Raw genomic sequence first — 23,293 nt, 5'->3', positions numbered from 1 at the left:
AGGACTAATAAATTGTACTGGTTCTAGTATACTCGTTTGATTCCCAGCAGTGCGGGATGGACCATCTTTCATCATCAAAAAATTTATTGATTACATTAATAAAAATTGAGTAGAAAAGTTTACATATAAATGTTATATTATTAGAAAAAAGAAATTGAATATTTGTTATAAGAATTTAAAATTAAAGTACGTTTTTATAATTTTAATTTAGATAACATAATAATAGATTTGATACATTTAATCTCTCAGGTATACTAAATGCTGCATATTACATTGTTAAGATTTCCAGATTCTCAATGATACTGGCTTTATAGAAATTATATATTTATTAAATTCTTTCGTGAGGAGTTCATAGAAAGAAAAAAAAAAGGGAGAGAGAAGAAAAACCGGTGATCGGAGTGCATGCATGTGTAGGCGTGCTTCCGAGAGAGAAATTGAACACAACAGCAAAGCGAAGGAACAAGATGGTAATAATTAGCATAAAATACAGCCTCAAGGGACTGATTCACCCCAACAACAAACTGAAAAACACGACAAATACAGAAGTTTGGCAGCAAGTTAATCATTCACAACAGGACCAAGAGCAAACTGAGAGGGAACAGCATTCGCTCCACAAACATTCATCAAAGGAGGAACGCGCTCATTTAAGGAGTGTCTTGACAATAGCTTTCACATTCAGCTTCTTGAGATCTGTGTAAGATTGACCACAGCCAACAAACATGACCGGTGAGCCGGAGATGTATACCATCGACAATGCAGCTCCAACCTGCACCCATCAAAGAAAATTGCACACAAGATTTGGATGGTAAATAAAACAAATAGCTAGAAAGAAGACAAAATCCGACTGCTTTTTGTAACTCTTACCTTGTCATCAATGGTGTCAAACTTGGTGAGCAAAATCCCATCAATTAATCTAGGATTGGGTGAAGTAGACAGGTCGGCTAATTTCTGCAAAGAAAAAGAGCAAGGAATGTTGCTCGATAATCTGAATACAGATGCAAGAAAAATAAATAACACAATAAAAACCAGGATATAAGAACTGAACCTGATTGAACTTTGATAGCTGATCAACAGCATCATTTCCAACCAAGGCCTCTCCAACAAACAAGACCAGATCAGGATTGTTGAGGTAAATTAGCTTTGAGAGAGCTCTCATTAATGGTTCATTGTCCTGAAGTACATGACATAGAATTAGAAAAAGAAAATGAAAGCAAACAGATAAGCACATGAGGTAAAAACATTGCCTAGTGCATTGGGGTTATTAAGATTTGTTGTTAAAACAGGGATCCTATTGAGTTCTTCTATTCCATTTATCTCATCATGTATTGAATTTAGCATTTTATAGTTATAAATGCTTTTACAAGAAAAAAAAAGTTAGCACAATTCTTCCTTCGCAAAAATGACAAAAAAGGAAATCAAACAATACCATAATTTATATTATAGCAGATGGTACAACTCAATCTCAGTGATAAAGCATTAGTTCATAAAAGCACCTGCATTCGACCAGCAGTATCAACAAGAACAACATCAGAACCATTGCGTGTGGCCTCCTGAATTGCTTCCTTTGCCACAACCGCTGGATCTTTCTCATAGCCCTTTTCAAATATAGGGATCTAACCAGGGAAAAAAGTATCACATCAAGTTTCCTTACAGGTATGAATCCCAGAAACAAACACTGGATAAAGAGGCCAGATAACATCATCAATATTAATATGTGATATCAATTCAGTACCTGAAGTCTGCGTGCATGAGTCCTCAGCTGCTCAACAGCTCCTGACCTAAATGTATCACAAGCAGCCATCATAACACTGACCTTATGTTGCAGAAGCCAGTATGCAACCTGCAGTTGTGACATGAAAAACAGCCTACCCAATAAGGAAGTGACATGAAAAAACAGCCTACCCAATAAGGAAGCATGCCTCGATGATAATTCTTCAATAATAATTACAACCATAAGAGCTTCAGCTTCACCTTAGCCAGATTTGTGGACTTTCCAACCCCATTGACACCAACAAAAACAACAACATATGGTTTCCTCTGTTCCGTTGCAGCATGTACATCTCTTAATATGTCGATAGAACGCCTAGGAGTTAAAATACGAACAAGTGCTTCTTCCATAGCTGCCTGTAGCCATAATACCAGATGAGCTATTACTTATTCCTAAGTCAAACAGAAAAGATGGAAAATGAAGAAACTCAATGTCTTGATGCAACAAACCTGCACTGTTGAAGATATCCTTGTGAAAGATGACAGCTTTTTACCTTCAAGACTAGCTGCAACTGATTCACAAAGCTTCTCTGCTATCTCCTCAGCCTGAAATTGCCAAAGGACAGTAACTCCATAAGAATGTGAGGTAAGATAGAAAAGTATGATTGGCAGAGAACAGATTCACAAACAGAATATTTAGCAAATACAATAACGTACCACATTCTTGGTCATGAGCCTATCCTTGAGAGCTTTCAATGCTGGCTCCAGGTCTGCCTTCTCCAGGTTTGCCTTACCAGCAATACTGAGCCAAGGAAAGCATAAGAAAAGCAATGTAAGGATCATACAAGGAAGAAAAGCCTAGTCCAAGCTCTCAGATTCAACTTTGGTTGATTTGAGAAGGAGAAATGCTTCCAAAAATTCTCTTAAGAAAGGACTTTTATGCACAATACACATGCCAACAAACAGGTTGACAAAGTCAAACCATGCATATCTAATGGTAGCCTCCCACATTCTGTCTTAAGATTCACGCACCAAGTTTGTTGGGCATCTCATAATGCAGGAGAGACAACATAAACAACTGTGGAAGTATGCAGTCATGGTGAAGGAACAACAAGCCAACTAGGCAAGCCATCACTCCAGTATACCGAGTCTCACAATACATATCAATCTCATGGAATAAACTTCTAACAAGATGTTAAATTATAGTAAATAGAACAGTTTGGTATGTGCTGTGAGTCATATGACACGATAAATTCCTTGCTTCATTAAAGGATAGAATAAGATTGAGCTTTTCTACATCATGGATATGCCAGAGAACTCTAAGGGACCTACTGAAGCTTAATTGATAGTCCCAAAAACTAACTTTACATTCCAAAAACAAACGATAATAGTTATTGCCAGTGTCTTTAACATTAGAAAGCACATTGATACGCAATTGCCTCAGATGCCACCATGTGAAACCCACTATTCACGAAGAAAGGAAATAGTGGCTTTGAAACTCAAAAGGAAAAACATGGTTTCAACACCAATCCCAGAAGCACGAGTGAAAGTGATTAGATGCAGCATACTGTTTGTTAAGAACCTAGACCTTGAAGAGATACTCTATATCCAGTACCTTAATGATACTCGAGGTAATGAACTAGTAATCAAAGAAATATATAACAATCTAAGAATTATGATGCAATGATTTACCTCTGGAACATGGATGAAAACCATCCCTTCTTCTTAGCATCAGGCTTGCTGTCCTTACTGACTTCCTCATCTTCTTCATCTTCGCTGTCACTGCTGACAATCTCTTCTTTGTCCATCATGCTTTCACCTTGATCAGCTGCCACAACTTCTATATTCTCATTCCCATTCCCCTCCACATGATCCGTAAAATCCAATTTCGCATCTTTAGGTGAATCATCCCAAACTCTATTCTTCTTTGTTACCTTTTTCTTTGGGTCCACGTTGGAACCCTTGCTAACAACACTAGTATCAGAAGTTTTTTTCCCACCTTTACTTTTCAGCTTCTGAAGTTTAGTGACATCAAAAGCCTCATTATTGGAACTCGCATTTTCTTTACCATTCGCGAGACCCATCCCTCTATTACCTTCAACAACAACAGCATTATGATTCCCATTGGAGTGTCCATTCTCCAATTTCCTCCCTTTCCCATCATCACCATTACCACCCTCATTCGCCTCACTCTTATTTTTTTTATTCCCTCCACCAAACCCACTACCCTTTTTCATCACCAGCTTCCTCCCATCATTCACGCCCTTCCCCACAGGCTTCACTTTCCTCAACTCTTCTGCCCTTGCCTCCGCTTCCTTCCTAAGCTGCCTAAAAGTCTCATCAAAATCAAAATACTCCACACGTTTGGGATCATAAATCTGGGAAAACTCATGCTTGACCATCGCCAACAACTCATCCACGTACAACAAATGAAGAATTCGCTGATACACAGCGACAAAAACGAGGCCAAGGTCGTTATGGAAAGTCCATTTAAGGGTGTAAGAGGCGCCAGGGGCATCGTAATTGTAGGATGCTGTACCGGATCGTTCTTCCAACAGACAAGATCGAATCAAAGTATCAATGGGCGATCCCTTTAATGCATTTCCGAGCTCTTTACATGTCCATAAAATCAGACCTCCTCTAGTAAATATTAACAACTGCTCTAACATCCTCGATTTTTTCTTTTTAACAAACTAACCAACCTGCAACTCAAATCTACAACAACAACAGGAAACATAAGAATCAGCTACATATTTCTGTCTTGAATTCGAAAATTGGTTTAGCAAAGATCGATAGAAACAAGAATTTGAAGGAACTGAGAGAGGGGTTAAAAAAACAAAAACAGAGATAACGTACCTTCGATTTTTCCGTTTCCACAATTTGAGAAACCGAGATTTGAAAAAGAAAAGAATAAAAGAAAACTGATCGGCTGGGGATTTCTGAATGTTCCGTTATTTATACGAGGTTATTATTGTTATTATTATTATTATTATTATTATTATTATTTATTTGTATTTAATTTAAATGGGGGATGGTTGTACGGTGAAGTAAAAGCGGTTTTTTTAAGCGTTTTTAATTTAAAAATATATATAATAATTTTTTATTTTTATATATTAAAATGATTTAAAATCATAAAAATTTTTAATTTAAAATAAAATAATTAAAATTTTAATTTAAAATAAAATAATTAAAATTTTATAAAAATATTATCCAATCAGAACAAATATAAATAAAGATTGTTTTTGTGTTTCTAAATTATTTTTAAAAAATTATTTTTTAATTTAATTTAATTTTTTTATATTTTAAAATTATTTTAATGTATTGATATTAAAAATATTTTTTAAAAATAAAAAAATATTATTTTTAAATAAAAATTATTTAAAAAAAAACGTAATTAAACTCCTAAAAAATAAGCAACCACCGGTCACTTACCAACCTCCTAACCTTTTTCTTGCTCCTTTTTGGTCCTTGCATAATATTTTAAAATAGAGAATGAGTCACTGCTTATTTTAACAATTTTTATGGCCTTGTTTGTTTTTTAATTTGTTTTTGTAAATGGGGACTAATCTATATTTTCAAAAAATTTAATTTTTTATTTTTATTAAAAATTAATTTTTTTTATACATTTTGGATTGTGCGCTGATGTCAAAAATAATTTTTTAAAAATAAAAAATATTATTTTAATATATTTTAAAATGAAAAACATTTTAAAAAATAAGTACAATTATACTCTCAAACAGACACTTAAACTCGCGTTCCCCTGCGGGGTTTTAAGTTTAGTTTCCCTGGGAAGATATGAACACGGCGGATAATAAAATTGTTTCCTGTAACAGCAAATGGTATCAGAAACTAAATAAAGATGGCAATTTCAATCAATAGATAAGAACCACACAAAGTAAAAAAGGAAAAGCATCAGAAAGTATTATTAAACGTATGAAAAAGTTGATTCAAAACAGTCAGCAAAGGAGATTTCAGAGCATGCCACAGAGTCCTTCATCTCCAAACAAAAGTAATAGCCCTTCAGCATAAATATCTTAATAACAAAGTAGGTAGATGAAGTGGGCATGAGCAAACATGCTTGCAAGCCTTAGCAACAAAGCAAAGAACTCTCTTCTTTCCATTGAATAGGTTGTGGGCTTGCAGATTTCTTGCCACATTGGTTGCATGTTTGTCCCCCTGAATCACAAGATAAAGGGAGATATTAATGGAAGATTAAAGAGAATGACTATGAATAATTAGCGAAAAAACATTCTGGACGGAAGGAACACCAGTATGTGCATCAAAGAAATGAAAGTGATGAGTGGAACACAAAACGTGTCTGGACTTCGGATATATTTATGTTAACAGGTAAGAACAGAATTTGCTTGAGAAACAGAGCATACAATGGAGCACACATGCTGTTACTGCCCTTCTGAACCAGAGTTATGTATATATTTGTCAATATACTGAAAGAAAATGGAAATAACAGCGTGTGTTTATTTGGGAGTGTTAGTGGGCAACTGGAATTATGATTTGTTGCAGAAACATTAAAAAAATGAAAAACAAAGAGTAGAAATGCAGCAGTCAAATCTATTTGGATTATAACTGTTGGGAAAACTAGGGACAACTAACCGGATCAATTCAGCGGAATACAATTCACAATTCACAAGTCCCAATCCTTTTCCCTCTTTGTGCAGTAAAAAACAAAATCAAACAATGAACAAATATAATGCAACAATCACACAAATCAACGCCAAAATTTTTACGTGGAAAACCCAATGCGGGAAAAACCACGAGACTGTAGTCCACCTAAAAACTTCCACTATCACAAATAATGGGTTCACAATAGTTCTTCCTCAGATTCAACTAAGGGCTACAACATATATATCATCAAGAACAACCTATTCTTGGAATACAACAAGATTAAAGAGAGTAATGTTAGAGAAAAGCTCACAACACTGACAACCCCGTTTTCTGTCAAAACGACCAGCTTTCACACCACCAATCTTCAATCCAACCGTTCAGAATGAAGAGTAACGTGTCTAGAAGCTGCTGTCCAAATCTCAGCCCGTTCCAACGGTGAATGAACTGGAAATAGAAGAAAGAAGACAGACTGCTCTGCTGCCTCCTCTTCTTTCTTTCTCACGTTTTTCTCCTCTGTTTTTGCTCTCTTTTAATTATGTTCTTCCTCTCTCTCGTCTGCCTTCTACAGTGGCAGACACATTTAAATTAAAGAGGCAGCCAGCTGCCTCTCTTCTTGATTAATGTGGTGGTCCCCCCATCACATGGTGCGGGACCACACACAACAAATCTCCCCCTCACGCACCATGTGAGGAATTCGCTATACTAGCAATCAACATGTAAGCTTCAATTTAGGAGGCTCTGACAAGCCTGCTTCCCTTCTGCAAAACTCAAACTTCTCTCTCGATAGAGGTTTGGTCATCATGTCTGACATATTGTTATCAGTATGGATCTTTTCAACAACAAATGACTTCATCTTCATAGCATCTCGAATCCATTGATATCTAACCTCAATGTGCTTTGATCGAGAGTGAAAAGTAGGATGCTTACTGAGATGGATTGCACTTTGACTATCACAGTGCAACACAAAGTTCTCTTGAACTAGGCCAAGTTTATGTAAGAACTTCTTCATCCATAACAACTCTTTGCCCCCTTCAGTAAGAGCAATATATTCAACCTCTATAGTGGATAATACAACACATTTTTGCAGCCTTGACTGCCATGAGACTGCTCCCCCTGCAAACTTCATCAAGTGTCCTGATGTGGACTTTCTAGAATCAACATCACCAGCCATATTTGCATCTGTGTATCCATCCAACACAGGTTTATCATTACCAAAACATAAGCTGAAACTAGAAGTACCTTTGAGATACCTGAGTATCCAAATCTCAGCCCGATCCAACGGTGAACGAACTGGAAATCGAAGAAAGAAGACAGACTGCTCTGCTGCCTCCTCTTCTTTCTTTCTCACGTTTTTCTCCTCTGTTTTTGCTCTCTTTTAATTCTATTCTTCCTCTCTCTCTCGTCTGCCTTCTACAGTGGTAGACACATTTAAATTAAAGAGGCAGCCAATTGTCTCTCTTCTTGATTAATGTGGTGGTCCCCCCATCACATGGTGCGGGACCACACACAACAATAATTGATGGTGCGCCAAAAAATGGCAGTGATGAGAGTCAATAATGGCTAGGTTGCTAATTGTTTAATGACAAAGATCCAATTTGAATGAAATGTCATAAATACAAGAGTGTTAAGTCTTTATGCTCAAGGCAACAAAAGTCATCCATTCCAGTTCCAATTTGAGTTAAAGTAGAGTTTTTTTTTTTTTAAGTTGGATCACACCCTACAATAGAAGCAAGTATAGAAAGATAATGAGAATTCAAGTATTTGAGAATGTCCACCAACTATGAAAAGTAGTCAAAAAGCCCAAATATATAGAATACATACATACGACATCCATGAGATCTTGATTGAGGCCGCAAAATAGAAAAGCCCAACCAGCCTTCAACATGCTCCCAACCAAAAAGCATTCGCTCACCCCTGCAAACCAGACCCTAGCAACGTTATTCAAACCTCACCTGAATAATCTAGCCTCTCAGACACCTGCAAACACAACCTTCAAGCTCACAGATCCTCACCCTCCCCCTCCTAAACACCTACAATGACCTTCCATTGTCCCTGTTACACTAAGCCTACCGAGACCTGTGCACCACACAAGAAACGTCCAGAACAACAAGCATCCTTCTAACACAACCTTCCCGACCTTTGCCCTTTCTAAGTTCTTTTTTGAACGTTTCCCATCATGGTTAGATTACCATGACCTCAAAAAGACATTTTTAAAGATTGGTCCTGTTACCAATCTTTTTTTCTCCGGGAAAAAAACATCACGAGGGAGACGGTTTGGTTTTGTTTCCTTCCTCTCCATTTTAAAAGAACCAGAAATTTATGACAGCTTGAACCTTGTTGGTTTGATTCATACAAAATTCGTGCAAACCCAGTCAGATTTCAAAAACCTCCAGATGAAAAAAAACCAGACCTTGTTATAAAACCATAATAAAAAACCATGCCCAAACTCACCTTCAGGGACATTCAGACATTTGTTGAAGCTCTCTCTGTCACAAAGCATCTAAAGAAGACGGTGGTGTATGAGTCTATCCCCGATGACAAGGAATGGCTTCTGAGAAGTTTAGTGGGATTCATAGCCACAGACATGGACTATGCTCACCTTGAGTATATGGTTCTAAAAAATGTCAAGTAGACAGTTGGCTTTCATTTTCTGGGAGCAAGCCAAGCAGTTATCACCTTTACAAATAGAGAATCTATGGAGAAAGAGCTGGTAAATGGATCCTCTGCATTGGAAACATCATTCTCTCATCTAAAACCATGGAAAAGGGGGCTAAAGCTATAGACAGATTTGTGTGGGTGTCTATACTAGGATTACCTTTGATAGGATGGAATCGCAGATGTATTGAATCTATTATTGAGAAAGCAGGGAAGATGGTTGGATACGACATCACCAGCGTGAGCCAAGGATCTCTCACGAGAGTAAAAGTGTTGTTGAGCACAACCTTAACCATCTTGCTGGTTCTATATGGCGAGGAGTTTGAAATCTCAACCATGGAAATGAAACCAGATTTTAGTCCACTATTGTCTACAATCAAACATTCAATGGATGCAACAGGCATTCAAACATTAGATGAAAAGTCATGTAGCAAATTTCCAGCTTCAGATGAGGTTACGACAGCAGGCACAAAGATTACTAACCCTGGCGGTGACCATTATGCAATGGATATTACTTTAACAGAGTAATAGAAGGCGGATATGGAGAGTGATTTCTCTCTCATCCTCTGTCAAGGGCACACTGGACCAACAAACAACTTAGATTATACTGACACAATTTCAAAAACCGCCTGCCTTTTTCCTAAAACAAAGGAAACACATAACCTCTAGACGAAAGATCAACAATTGCACACTGCTACATATCCGCCGCCCTCTGTAGTGCCATACGATAACAAATTAAAGGAAAACACGCAAGAGGAAGCTGACAGTGATAGCAGCATAGATGTCTCAGCATATTCAGTTACAGGAATAGGCCTTGTAAAAAAAGGCATCATAGGCCAGGTGAAAGGAACAAGGCTAATCAATATGGCCATAAACCCATGTGTAATAAGGCTTAACACTTCTTCAGCCCAGGTTTCATGGCCCTCCTTCAAAACAGCCAGAACCTTGAATTTATACCAGAATATAAATTGTAGAACTCCTTCTCTGATTTCATACGTGACCTAGCAGAGCCCTAAGAAGTAGTGGAAATGGAACTAAAGGAAAGAAAAAGGAAGAAGCTTAGATGAACCAGAAGACTTGGCCCTAAATACACATACAGAAAAAGGGAAGAAAGTGAAGAAAGATATACATGTTTTGGCTCACAGTGGCATATCAGATGTTGTACCTGACTCTTATAGAAACACATTTATAAAAGACAACGACTCATCCCCTGCTATAAACATGAAGATATTACCTCTAATCATGCATCCATGGATACAGAGACCAGTGATACACATGCTCATCTACCAACCCCTTTGAGCTCTTAGTGCAGCCAGCAGGCCTCCTCAGAAGCAGTCAAGGAAAACAACAGGAATGCTAAAAGCAAAACAAGGAAACTGAAACTGTTGTAAGCTAATGGTAGTGTAGTTAACACTACTGAGAAAGGTGTCTCTTCTGATTCCCTCAATTCAGGAATTAAGTAAGGAAATGTTCGGTTCTAGACAGCCTGCAAGAATAATCAAGCTGATGGTTTTGATAGAGAAAAGGAGACTCGGGAAATGTTACATGATGCAACGGCTCTGGGTTTGGGAATCTTCCAATATCTTATAGGGTATGAAGAGGGAGTTCGGGGGAACATTGACAGAGAAGTAGACGAGTGGACATCAGCTAATAAGTTGTAAGTTCCTCACCCTGTTAAGTTTTGATATGTCTTGGTTTTGCTCTATTTATGAATATTTGTGCTTGGAATAGTTGTGGGTTGGGTATGTTGAACAAACAATATTCCATCCGGAATAGGTTGCTCAACAGTAATGTTGATATCTGCTTTCTATTAAAAATAAAAAAAGATAACTTCTGCGATTCCTTCATCAGAAATTTATGGAATATTGTAACTGTTAAATGGGCTTTTCTAGAGTCTGTAGGCAAATTAGGAGGGATCATAATGATGTGGGATAACTCTATCTTTGAGGTTAATTCCATAGAATTTGGGGGGGGGGGGCAATGGATCAGCCTATGCGACAAACATGTTAATTCCTCCTTTAACTACATGGTAGTTGGTGTATATGTTACATCTTCTGTGCAAGATCATGCTAAGCTGTGGGAAGACATCACCACTTTGAAGTTTGCCTTTGAATTACCAATGGTGGTGATAAGTGATTTCAACGAAACTCTTCATGCTCATGAGAGAAGTAACGGCTATATTAATCATTCAGGGTCAGCTGCTCTCCGTAATTTCCTATCCAATTATGCTCTAATTGAATTCAAGCTGCAAGGTAGCCGTTTCACTTGGTTTAGGGGGGGTTTCATGAGCTGTATCGACACGACCTTTGCATCTCCAGAGTTCCACCTTCAGTTTCCATTCTTATCACTTTGTAGCTACCCTAGGGGGGTGTCTGATCACTGTCAATTGCTTCTTCAGACACCAAAGGTAGATTGGGGATGAAAGCCTTTCCGCTTCATAAACTGTTGGTTGTCACACCCTTCATTCTCAGCTGATTTTGAGATCTTCTGGTCTGATAGCTGCAAGAAATTTCCAGGTGACTATAGATTGGTAAAGAAATTAGAAACTCTGGGGAAAAGACTAAGACAATAGAACAAATCCACCTTCGGTAATCAAAATTCAAAACTTGCAGACATTCAGAACTCCATCACAACCATCGAAGATTTAAGCGAGGTGCGCCTCTTGTCTGAGACTGCAAAAACAAAGCTAAACTTGAATCTAAACTCTGAGCTTTTGGAGGTTAGCAGGAAGGTTGAGGATATTTGAAGGCAGAAATCCCGCCAAAACTGGTACAAAATGGGGGATAAAAACACCCATTTCTTCCACCTTTCAGCAAGTTTGAGGAATGGTCGCAACCATAGCAGAACAACAGATTTTTAGTCTCTATAAATGACATCAAAGAGGGTGCTGTCAACTTCTTCTCAACTTTGTTTGCCAAGCCACAATGCAGAAGAATTGAAATGGGAGGCTCAGGGTTCTCTAAAATTTCAGAAGCAATATCAGTTTGGTTAGAAAGAATGCCTTCATTGGAGGAAGTGAAGTAAGCCATATAGGATTGTGGCGGTTCAAAAGCTCTCGGTCCTAACAGGTTCACCTTCTCCTTCTATAAAAAGGCATGGAATCTTATCAGCTCCGACATCTTTGTGATGGTCAAGGAATTTTTTAGAACAGGTAAATTACCTAAAAGGATCGGTTCGTCCTTTGTGACTTTGATCCCGAAGACTAAGGGGCCGAGCAGATTCTCCCAATTTCAACCAATTAGTTTGATTAATGGGTTATATAAAATAGTGGCAAAACTCTTGTCCACTAGTCTCCGAAGCGTTCTGCCAGATGTGATAAGTGTAAACCAGTCTGCTTTCATTGCCGGGCGTCAGATTCTAGATGGGTTCATGATAGCAAATGAGGTTGTCTATGGTATTCGTAGTAAGAAAGACCACGAGTTTTTGCTAAAGGTAGATTTTCATAAACCCTTCGACTCGATTTTGTGGGAGTATATTGATTCTACCATGGGCTATATGGGTTTTGGCTCTTATTGGAGGAAACTGATTTTTGAATGTTTGTCCACATCTAAATTGACCATCTTGATTAACGGCTCTCCTAATAGAGAATTCAGTATAGAGAGGGATCTCAGGCAAAGGGGCCCCCCATCTCCTTTCCTCTTTGATATAGCAGTTCAGGGGCTAACAGTTTTATTCAACAGGGCATCGGATTCAAGTTACTTCAAAGGCTTGCAAACTTCTCCAAGACATCACATAACCCATCTGCAATATGCAGATGACACTCTGATTTTCCTGTCAAATGATTATTCCTCTCTTCTGCACGCCAAGAGGATCCTACGCTGGTTTGAGATCATTTCAGGATATCCTCCATCAACCATTGTTTTCTCTGGAAGGGCACCTCAAATTCACATGGTATCTATAAGGTTGCTTGGCACAAGGTAATTAAGAGTAAGCCCCTTGGAGGTCTTAGGATGGGTTCTATTCACAGCAAAAATCTGGCTATGATGTTTAAATGGCTTTGGAACCTTGATAAAAGTACCAGCCATATTTTACAAATGGCCTTCCTGTGTTTACAGATTCTTTATCTCCAATTTGGCGTGGCATGGTATCTGCAATTTTCTTAAATCACAGCATAGTCGCTTCCCTCCAATCCAATATCGGGTTCAAGGTGTGTGATGGGAGAAACATTAGGTTCTGGTTCGATTCCTAGCTAGGCTCCGCAACCCCTCTCCAGTTCATGTTTCCTAGGTTTTACAACCTCTCCTTGCAGCAATCATTAAGCATTGTAGAAGTTCATAACCCACCCAACTGATAACTCAATCAATCTTTCTTGGAGAAGACCCCTCGATCCCGAGAGCTCTGCATGTGTGAAAGCTTGATAGCAGAAGTGGAACGTGGTCTAGTCTTCTCTGATGGTGAAGACAACAAGATATGGAAACCCCACAGCTCCAACGTTTACATAGTCTCCTCAGGGTGCCATCTTTTTTATGGTTTTAATGTTTCAGAAAATCTTCACTCCCCTGCTCTACTTTAGAAAGGGTTTGCATCTCCGAAAATAGATGTGTTCATGTGGCTTCTTCTAAATGGCAGTATCTGTACAAAAGGTTTATTAGCTGAGAGGAGAATCATCAATTATGAGGAAGCTCTTTGTCCTTTCTATTGCAAAGAGATTGAGACTATACATAATCTCTTCCATCTTTGTCCTACATCATGGTCTCTCTGGGGTCGACTCTTTAGTTGGTTTGGGTGTGTAGGCTGTCTGCCAAAAGACCCAAATCATAACCTTCAGGAATGGTCCGGCCTGGTAGGAAAATTTCAATGTCAGGCAATTACCCTTCTCTATAAAGGACTATACATGTCATTTTGGATAGCGCACAACCATATGATCTTTGACTCCAAACCTCCAGACTGGGATGTGATTTTTAACCTCACCTTTCATCGGTTGGCCTTTTGGTTGAAGTTCTCTGTTAAAAATTTCAGCTATAAAGGCTCCGATATTTATAGAAATCCTGAATGTATCATGAACTGGACTAACTAGTCGAGGCTATAAATTCATCGCTCTCTTTATGTTTTTTATTCCCCCCTGTAATCTTACTTATCTTGCAAACCTCATCTTCTTAATGGGGGCGCCTTATTTCTAATATTCTCGATTACTATAAAAAAAATAAAAAAGCCCAACAACCCTAAAAAGAGTTTTGTTAAATGACAAATCTTGAAAAGAAACATAAATATCTAGAAAACAAACAAAGGCTTCTCCTACAGCTTCAACAAGTGAAGAAGAAGAAAATCGTTGAGAAACCTGTAAATGGAAGAAACATGTTTGGGTTTTCGATCAAGAGATTGAAATAGAAAAGAAGATTGGTATCTTGATTCTTATAAAAAAGTTCGATATGAACAGATAAATAGATTTCAAGAAAGAAAAGTCAATTAGATATTTAATCAAAGGTTTAAAGTAAAAATAAAAACCTAAAAAGATTTTTTGTCTCAACTTCTAAGAGAAGAAATCTCTGATAGCATATAAGGATGAAGGGACATAAGGGCGCGATAGTGATCCTGGACCTATAAAAACCCTCAAACACCATTTGAACCTGGGAATTCCTTTTTTTATATAGTCATGAAACTCATCCTTCATTATGTGCCTTAAAAAGTTCATTCAAATCAAGCAAGTGGAAAAGATTGATAAATGACACTCTCAAAAAACCATTTACGAGAGTTGTGATGAAATGAATAGATATTCATCTTTGTTCACGTTGAGAAAATCCAAATATAAGACTTCAAACGAGTATTTGATCATTCTTGAACCCAATGCTAATTGAGCTATCTCCTAAACCAATTATCATGATGAAATACCTTTCTTTAAAAACTAATACGAATCATAAGAGTTACATGAACATTTTTATTTGACATAACATTAAAAAATTTCAGGTTTTTGAAAAGACAATGTAAATCTTGCAAAGTCTTTGTTAGGGAAAACACCCTAAAATAATAATAAAAAAATCAAAACATGTGTCATGAGTATTTGGAAAAACACGAGACGTTGTCATACGGCAAGGTGTTTTTTTATTCATTCCTAATTAGGATGGTATTAATTATGGCCTAAATGCTCACAAAAAAAGAAGGCTACAAAAGTCAACTTGACACTCAAGCTTTGAAAGTAACTTGCACGGACTTGCTCGGTAAACTGGAAAGATGAATGAATTATAGATGAATTATTACATTTAATCTAAATAAAAAGAATTATAGATGAATGATACTAACCTCTAAAAAAATTAAAATTACACAACGTAATAAAAAATATAATACCTAGAAAAAGGGTGAGTTGGGGCTAAATTGAATTTTACAAACTTTAATAAAATCACCACCATATTTTTCATCAACAACATTACACAATTAATTAATGCACAAATACAATGAGATATGTAGTGAGAGAGAAATGCAATGATTTTTATAATATTTCAGACAATCGTTTACTCCACTCCTTGAACCATCATTCAAGTATTTACAATTAATTATCAATTTTCTTAGCAGTAAAAACCTTACTGATTACACTAATCATTTTCCACGATTAAGATTAGAAAACCTTATACAATCTTTTGACATGACTAAGATTAAACCTGTTATAGTTTTTTTCTATACTCAAGATTATATAACCCATCACAATCTTTTTCAATGCTCAAATTAAACCAATAGTTTAATGGCTCTCAATCAAAGATTATCCAAGTGGTTCAAGCGCTACTTAAGCTTTCATAATAATTGTAACTCTCACAGGGTTTATCACATTTTATAAGAGAAGATTATAAAGGATTAAGCTCAAGTGTTTATTGAATTATTATCAAACTAAAGAATATAAAATATGGATTTGATTGAATATATGGTTTAAAGCTTGAAGAGAATAAAATAAGGAATAAAAACTTTTATCAAGAGCAAAAAAGGATTCCATTTTTTTTTTCAAAGAAGGTGGGGATTGCCCCCTAACATTTGATTGATTCATTTAAGAGTTTGATCAAATTTTAGTAATTTTATCATTTTATTTATCCATTCACCAATACAAATAAAATGTCACTATACTTTAAAAAAAAATGAGAGCAAAATGTAATTGAGAGACAGAGAGAGAGAGGGAATAATTCAGTCGAGAAGAGAGAATATCACAAAGCTAATAATATATCATTTGGTAGGTTTTCATTTTAATACATATTAAAGTAACTGGTAATTTAATTATATTCCAAAGATTTTGTTGGTTCTTAATGTAAAATGTGATTTTGCAAGCTATAGTGGGTAATTGCAATTAGGATTAAATCTTAGGATGCTAAATGTAATTTTCCTTATTATTTCTTTTTTGAAACAAAAGCCAAGACACTACTTAACTAACAACAAGAATATTGCTTGCCATGCTTCTTTTATTTTTTGAGAGGAATCTTGTAAAAAACAATAGCAAAATCTGAGTCAATAAAAGAAAGTGCAACTTAAATTAATGTTGCAACACTAATAGCATATGATTATTTAAGAAATAATCTCCTAAACACCAACATTTCCAAGCCAACAGAGCAATGGGAGTTGGGCAATACAAACAGATAGCAAGAGATAGTGGCGCTTGCTTGAATGCTTCTCAGAACTTGTCACCTCAGCGATCAAAATTCTCTTCAAGATCTCGATGAAGAACATTCCCATACAAAAGCATTCCCACAATGTGACTGCATAAAAGAAATAAGTGGACACAATACTTGCGAGCAGGACGACCGACTCTGCAGCAAAAGTGCATCCACCATAAGCAACAATATCAAGCAATGGCACGTCTCCATCTCCCAATGTGTGGAGTGTAGCTTCAAGCAGGAGTACTTGGAATAACCAGCGAAGGATTCCATTTGGAATATCATATATTGGAGGCTTATATGATAATTCACCACCTGTTGTCTCAGTTGTTCTCGTCCAATGCATGTCCCTGGAAACACAAGAAACAGAGAATCAAAACAAAAGAGTGATCATTGACGTCAAAATAATACCGAGGGTTGGACAAATATCTGATAATCTGTAACGTATTATAGAACCATGAGTGAGTCGTGGTAACAATGAAAAGAAAATTATAAAAGAAAAACAAAGAAGCGAAACTCAAAGCTAGGTAGCTAATAGTCATGGAGCCTGATCCTAAGAGCTTCAAATGAACTAGCTTGTTTTGATGGTTGCATCAAGATTTGAGCATGACTTGCCACATTCTCATACTTGTGCATTGTTGAAAGCTAGAAAGTGAAAGAAGTCTACTCATCTTGTTGTCTCAGCAATTCTGATCAAGAAAAAGTCCCTCAAAAACTCAAATTTTGGTTAAATTTTCTCTGTTTACACTTTCCAGAGGAGAAGCTTGAGATTCTGCTTTTTGTTTCTAAGATTAAAGCTGAGAGAGAATTGATTATCACTGGTATCCATTTGTAGAGACATGGGACTTCAAACAAAAATTAAGAACCAACTTGACAGGATAAGAAGCACCAAGCCAACAACTAATTAAATATTAATTCACATAAAAACAAGAAAGATGATTCTAAGGTGATGCTTCTATTAATGTTGCCTGGTTAGCCACCACATCAACAAGAAGAAAGAACTTCTCATAAAAAGAAAATAAAAAACTAAAAGAACTGACGTCTTCATATAAATCATTGAATACTGCATGATTTGCCACACCCCATCTAGTATATTATTAAAAATCATAACCCGATGGAGTCCCTTGATCAGTTTCTAGAATCAGAAACGCTGCATATTGGATTCTTTTTCCTCTAAAGCAATCAGAAACAACTCTGTTCAGCTTCACTCGGGGAAGGGGAAAAAAAAGGGTTAAAAGGACTGAGAGGCCTTGCCTAGAAAAACAAGTCATTGCAGGAATCTGCGAACTAGAATAGAGAATTGATAATTCAACATTTCATTAACTTTGCCTGTGAAGGCTAATTAGAATAGAGAATTTTCCATAATCAAGAAATGGATTTAGCCGAACGTGTGACTTGATAGTTAATATAGTAACTAAAACAGTTAGTTTTAGCCACTTTGGTGAGCCGAGTGAACTTGTTGATGAATCAGTGAACACGGAAGACATGAATGAAGTAAGGGTTTAAGACTTGGAAACCTGTTTTTCTTATTCTTTTTACTTGAAAGTTAAATCAATCAAATTCATTTATTTTGCTTTTTTTTTTATCCAAATCAACAATTATAAATTGAAAAATTAATAAAAAAAAGCATGTTTATCGCAAAAACCATTCAAAAAGCTTGAATGAAAACAATAAATCATGTACCAAATTCAAGTAAAACAAGTACTTAAATGTACAAAAATAAAATTGAAAATATCTCTTCTCACAATCTAAAAAAATAATGGAACAAAACTCCTCTACATCAAAAACCAAAATTTAGTTCATAGCTATTTAAAAATTAAAAAATAGAGAAGAAAACAATGCTCTTTGATCTCCCCCTATCGTGATTTGCTTCTTTTATTCTCTACCTTAGCTGCTATCTTTTGTTAGGACTCTAATGCTGATTATGAGTCCTTAATGTTACTTAATTATTTTTTTTATCAGGTCATTAAGGTTGGTTAAATCCATTAAAATTTGTGTTGAAAATGAACTCTGTTGTTGTCATTCAAACTATATTGCAACTTAAACTTTGTTTCTGACTTGGTTTCTTGCAATACCAAACCTTTCTAGCTTTATTCTTTCATTCATGGCATGTTAAAGGCTTGATCTGTATTTTTTTTTATCCTAAAGCTCACCATTTCTATGTCAGACTTTTAGCCTTAATGGGATGCTTGACACTTATATATATATATATATATATAAACATTAGTGTCAATAGCAGATATTTTACGAAGTCCTTAAACTTTGTTGATTGCGGAATTTGGGAGATTAGAATACGGACTTAATGCTGGAATTTTTTGTTTAATTGCTCAAGAATTTGGCTATAAATAGGAGATTGCAATCTCTAATTTAAATGCCCGGAATTAACTGGGGACTAAATTAAATTAAATCAGTTCAATCAGACTTAATTGGATTAATGAAACAATTGAATTAATTGGATTAAATTGAATTAAATGAATTGAAATGGAGAGTACTTGACTATAATATTGGAGGTTTTTAATAATGTATGATAGGCACAACGGTTGAATAAGAATTTCTTCGATTTTAAGATAACAACATCATCCAGACAAAACTGCAGCAGGAAGAACACAGTACCAGAACCACTTGACACGCGTAGGGAAACATAACTAAAGATAATGTGCAACTAGACATGGATCATTTTTTCCTGGGAAATCTTCCTGGTTATTACAAATGGAAAATGGTTTCCGACTAAATGAAGCAAGCTTTAGAGATGGAGTAGTTGGAGCACCTGCAAAGAAATTCCCTGCTAGATTTAGATGACCCTCTGATATTTAAATTATAATTAGTTTAGGCAAGGAAAAACCTTTGTGGTGAGTGATGTAGGTGTCTTTGCATGGAAGATGCCAAAGATGATGAGAGTAGAGGATGTGCTCTCTCTCTTGTTTCTCCACCTTAGATCTCAGTATTTTTCCTTTAATAATAAAAGGGAATATTACTCTTATTCTCTCTCGTAGTTTAGTCTCTTTTTTTTTTTTTTAATTTACCTTTATTTTTATATATATAAATTACAGTTTATAATCTGGATTAACATAATTTTTTAATTTGAATAAAAAAACTAAACTACCTTTAGATATAATAATATATTCGAAACACCTCAAATAAAAAATTATCTTTCCAATTATAATCTTCTTTTCTCTTGCCTTCCAAACAAGATCTAGACTCGGACCATTATATTATAGAATACTCTAAAACGCGTGGGGAAAGCACTGTAGCTTTCCCACGCCTTTTAAATATCAGTTTTCACTGTGTTCACAGTGCACAGTGAAACTCTTAGTTTTTTTTTTCCTGTTTTTATTTTTTATTTTTGTTTTTTATGCCTTTATGGGTTTTTGTTTTTTGCTTTTTCCTTTGTTTTTTTTTTTTTCTTTTAAAGAATTTTCTTTTGTTGAATTTAGTTTGTTAATGTGAAAAAAAAAATTATTTAGTTATCAGACTTTCATGACACGGATCTCAGGTTTGACGGGTTAACCTGGTTTGACGAGTTAACCCAGATTTTTTTTTCTTTTTTCTTTTTAATTAATTTTTTTCGTTTAGTTTAGTTTGTTAATTTTTTTTTGTTTAACCCGCCGATTTTTTTTTCTATTTAGTTATCAAACTTTCACGACGTGAATCCCGGATCTGATGGGTTAACCTGATTTGACGGGTTAATTCAGTTGATTCAGGTTTTTTTTTCCTCATTAGTAACAGGCTTACGTCTTTTGTTTGTTTTTGTTTGTTTTATCTTTTTAATTAATTTTTTTCATTTAATTTAGGTTGTTAATGTTCAATTCTTTTCTATTTAGTTATCAAACTTTCATGATACGGATCCCGGATTTGACAGGTAACCTGGTTTGACGGGTTAGCCCAGTTAATTCTGGGTTGACCCGTCAATTTTTTTTTTCTATTTAGTTATCAAACTTTCACGACGCGAATCCAAGGTTTGACGGGTTAACCTGATTTGACGGGTTAGCTCAGTTGATTCAAGTTTTTTTTTTCCTCATTAGTAACAAGCTTATGTCTTTTGTTTGTTTTTGTTTTTATCTTTTTAATTAATTTTTTTCGTTTAATTTAGGTTGTTAATGTTCAATTTTTTTCTATTTAGTTATCAAACTTTCATGACACGGATCCCGGATTTGACAGGTAACCTGGTTTGACAGGTTAGCCCGGTTAATTCTGGGTTGACCCGTCAATTTTTTTTTTCTATTTAGTTATCAAACTTTCACGACGCGAATCCAAGATTTGACGGGTTAGCCTGATTTGACGGGTTAACTCAGTTTATTCAGGGTTTTTTTTCTTTTTCGTCATTAGTTTTTTTCTTTCTATTGGTTTTTTTTCTTTTGAATTAATCTATTTAATTATCACACTTTTATGACACGACCTTGCAGCCAGACCCGCATCCAAGGCTATTGGCTCTGGTATTTAATCTTGGGTTTGACAGGTTAACCTGACACTTTTAAATCTTAGCTTTTTCTTGGTATTTTTTATACAAAAAAAATTAACCCGCGGCATCGCGCGGGTCATGTAACTAGTAACTTCTAAATTGTGATTGGATTGACACTCGACTCGAACCTCTTTACTTTAGAACTAGAAGATCCTTTTTCCCCTTGCCTTTTCCCTTTCTCGATCTCTAGGCTCAAAGCTCAATCCTTTTATTCATTTGACAGAACACATTACATAGTTATTGCTAGTTGTTTGACTCCTACTTGCTGCAAACTGAATATATTTTTTTCCAGTAATAAAAATGAATATACAGTTTTTCCAACAAATTTTTAAATATAAAAAAATTCTCAATCATAAATCAAAATCCTTATTCATGCATCTAATTAATTAAATCGATATTTGATCAAGAAATAACTAAGAATAAGATATTTGATCTTGCATCACGAGCCATATACATAATTGTGTTTAATAACTCTATTTCTTATGATAAATTTTTTTACTTAATCAAATGATTATCTATGCTAGTAAAAGGTAAAAACAAGTTGTCAGCGAAAACAAATTGAATAAAACTATTAAGTTCAATTATAAAACAACTCAATGTTTAATGACAAAATTTGAAGAAAAAAAATCTAATGTTGAGGGATAAAATCAGAAAAAAAAAAATATCAAAATTTACCAAAGTAAATTCAACAAAGAATGAAAAATAAAAAATAAATCAAGATAATCGAGGTCATTTTGAAGATTAGTGGAAAATTCTAAAGAAAACAATTAAACAAAAATAATAAAGCTCAACCTCCAATTGAATAAATATTGAAGTTTGAAACTGAAAAAATATGAATTTTTTTTAAAAAAAGGAAAAAACAAACAAACAACCCGAGCGAACCTCCTAAACCTAGGTTAATCTCTAAAACTCACAAGTTATGAAATCCTAAACCCGACCTTAATCAAAAGCTCAATTCCAAAATAATTTAATGTCCAAAGATAAAACAAAAAAAAATCAATTTAAAAAATTATCAAAGTGAAAAAAAATAGCAATAAAAAGAATGAAGATCAAATTTGATAGAAAAAAACATAAAGATGATGAAATTGTAAAAAAAAATCAAATTTAAAAATTATTCCGAACGAAACAAATGCCACATCTTGGTGGATGTCGCGAGCGAGGACTCCTTGTAATTGAGGGGGGAAATGTATCATGGAAATTTGGAAAAATGTGCATTGATTCCAAAGATTTAGGTAAAGAGTTAATTATATTTAAGGGAAGAACGATGTTACTCTTACAACATTCTTTCGTATGAAAAGTTATATTTACTATATGTTTTCTTCTAAATTTATTTTTTTTATTGCCATTTATTATCTTAACTATTTTTTATTTGTTTTTTATTTAATTTTCAATCATTTTGTGAAAAAAGTCAACATCAGTCCCTAAAATAGGAGACTTGTTGATTTGGTTATTCACAAAAATCTTGACACCGGTCCTTTTTAAAGGAGACCTATCGTTTTGGTTAGTTACAAAAACTATCATTGGTCCCTTAAAAAGGAGACTTATCTGAAGCAAGGTTTTGACATCGATCCCTATAAAAAAGAAGACTTGTCACCTAAGTGGTTTATGAAATGGGCATTAGACCCATAAGAATGATAAAATGGGTTGGGTTTTGGCCCATTTATTATCATTGATTTTTAAAACAAGCTTGATGATTGTCATTCTCACTTAATGGGTCTTAATGGGATTATGTTGACCCCACCTAAATTATTATAATTAATGCTTAAAATAGTACTAAAAACAATAGAACAATTTTTCTTGTATTATTTTTTTATGCGGCCCCTCTTTTTATTATATTATTTTTTTATGAGAAAGTTATTACTAAAAACAATCATGACTTATACAAAATGTAAATCAAGTACATAAATATTGATATACACAAAACTAAACAAATAACAAGAATCATTATTTAGAGGTTTGAAATTGACTTTCGAGATGGAAAAACACCAAAAATTGTTGATAAAATCTTATTGGATCACGTAGGGGGTATGTGGTTGACGTGCAGACTAACTGATTGCTATGGATTAAAACGTGCATACTCATCATACACCTATTTAATAAACCTATAGGAAAAAAAGACTGAAAATATTAAATTGATTTGGGGTTTTTTTCTTTTTCTAGTCTCTTGCTTTTAGGGAGTTACCATGAGAGGGAGATTGGAAATATTTTAGGGTGGTTGAGGCCAAGAGCTTGTCCAATGGTGAAAAGAAGAAGAAGAGCTGCTACAAGAAAACATCATTAT

At 35.1% G+C, this 23,293-nt stretch overlaps 2 protein-coding genes across 3 annotated transcripts; both read right to left on the bottom strand.

Annotated features, from left to right (window-relative positions):
* Positions 1 to 453: 453 nt before the first annotated feature.
* LOC7465965 (uncharacterized) lies at positions 454 to 4,686 on the bottom strand. 2 transcript variants are annotated; one of them, XM_024604604.2, is made up of 10 exons: positions 4,564 to 4,686; positions 3,400 to 4,422; positions 2,425 to 2,509; positions 2,218 to 2,313; positions 1,972 to 2,124; positions 1,733 to 1,840; positions 1,494 to 1,613; positions 1,046 to 1,171; positions 865 to 948; positions 454 to 766 (listed from the first exon to the last, which is right to left on the bottom strand). In XM_024604604.2, exons 2-10 carry the CDS (start codon positions 4,374 to 4,376, stop codon positions 641 to 643), a joined length of 1,875 nt encoding a protein of 624 aa, XP_024460372.1. In that variant the 5' UTR covers positions 4,377 to 4,422; positions 4,564 to 4,686; the 3' UTR covers positions 454 to 640. The 2 variants fall into 2 exon arrangements, with proteins under 2 accessions (XP_024460372.1, XP_002309350.1); XM_002309314.4 differs by having other exon boundaries at positions 3,400 to 4,409.
* Positions 4,687 to 16,479: 11,793 nt separating this feature from the next.
* LOC7485249 (uncharacterized) lies at positions 16,480 to 17,189 on the bottom strand. The gene is made up of 2 exons (XM_002309316.3): positions 17,101 to 17,189; positions 16,480 to 16,903 (listed from the first exon to the last, which is right to left on the bottom strand). The coding sequence occupies exons 1-2, from the start codon at positions 17,187 to 17,189 to the stop codon at positions 16,480 to 16,482; spliced, it is 513 nt and encodes a 170-aa protein (XP_002309352.2).
* Between the last annotated feature and the right edge of the window lie 6,104 nt (positions 17,190 to 23,293).

The sequence above is a fragment of the Populus trichocarpa genome, chromosome 6, assembly GCF_000002775.5.
Source record: "Populus trichocarpa isolate Nisqually-1 chromosome 6, P.trichocarpa_v4.1, whole genome shotgun sequence".
NCBI lineage: Eukaryota > Viridiplantae > Streptophyta > Magnoliopsida > Malpighiales > Salicaceae > Populus > Populus trichocarpa.
This window is presented reverse-complemented; position numbering and strand designations above follow the sequence as displayed.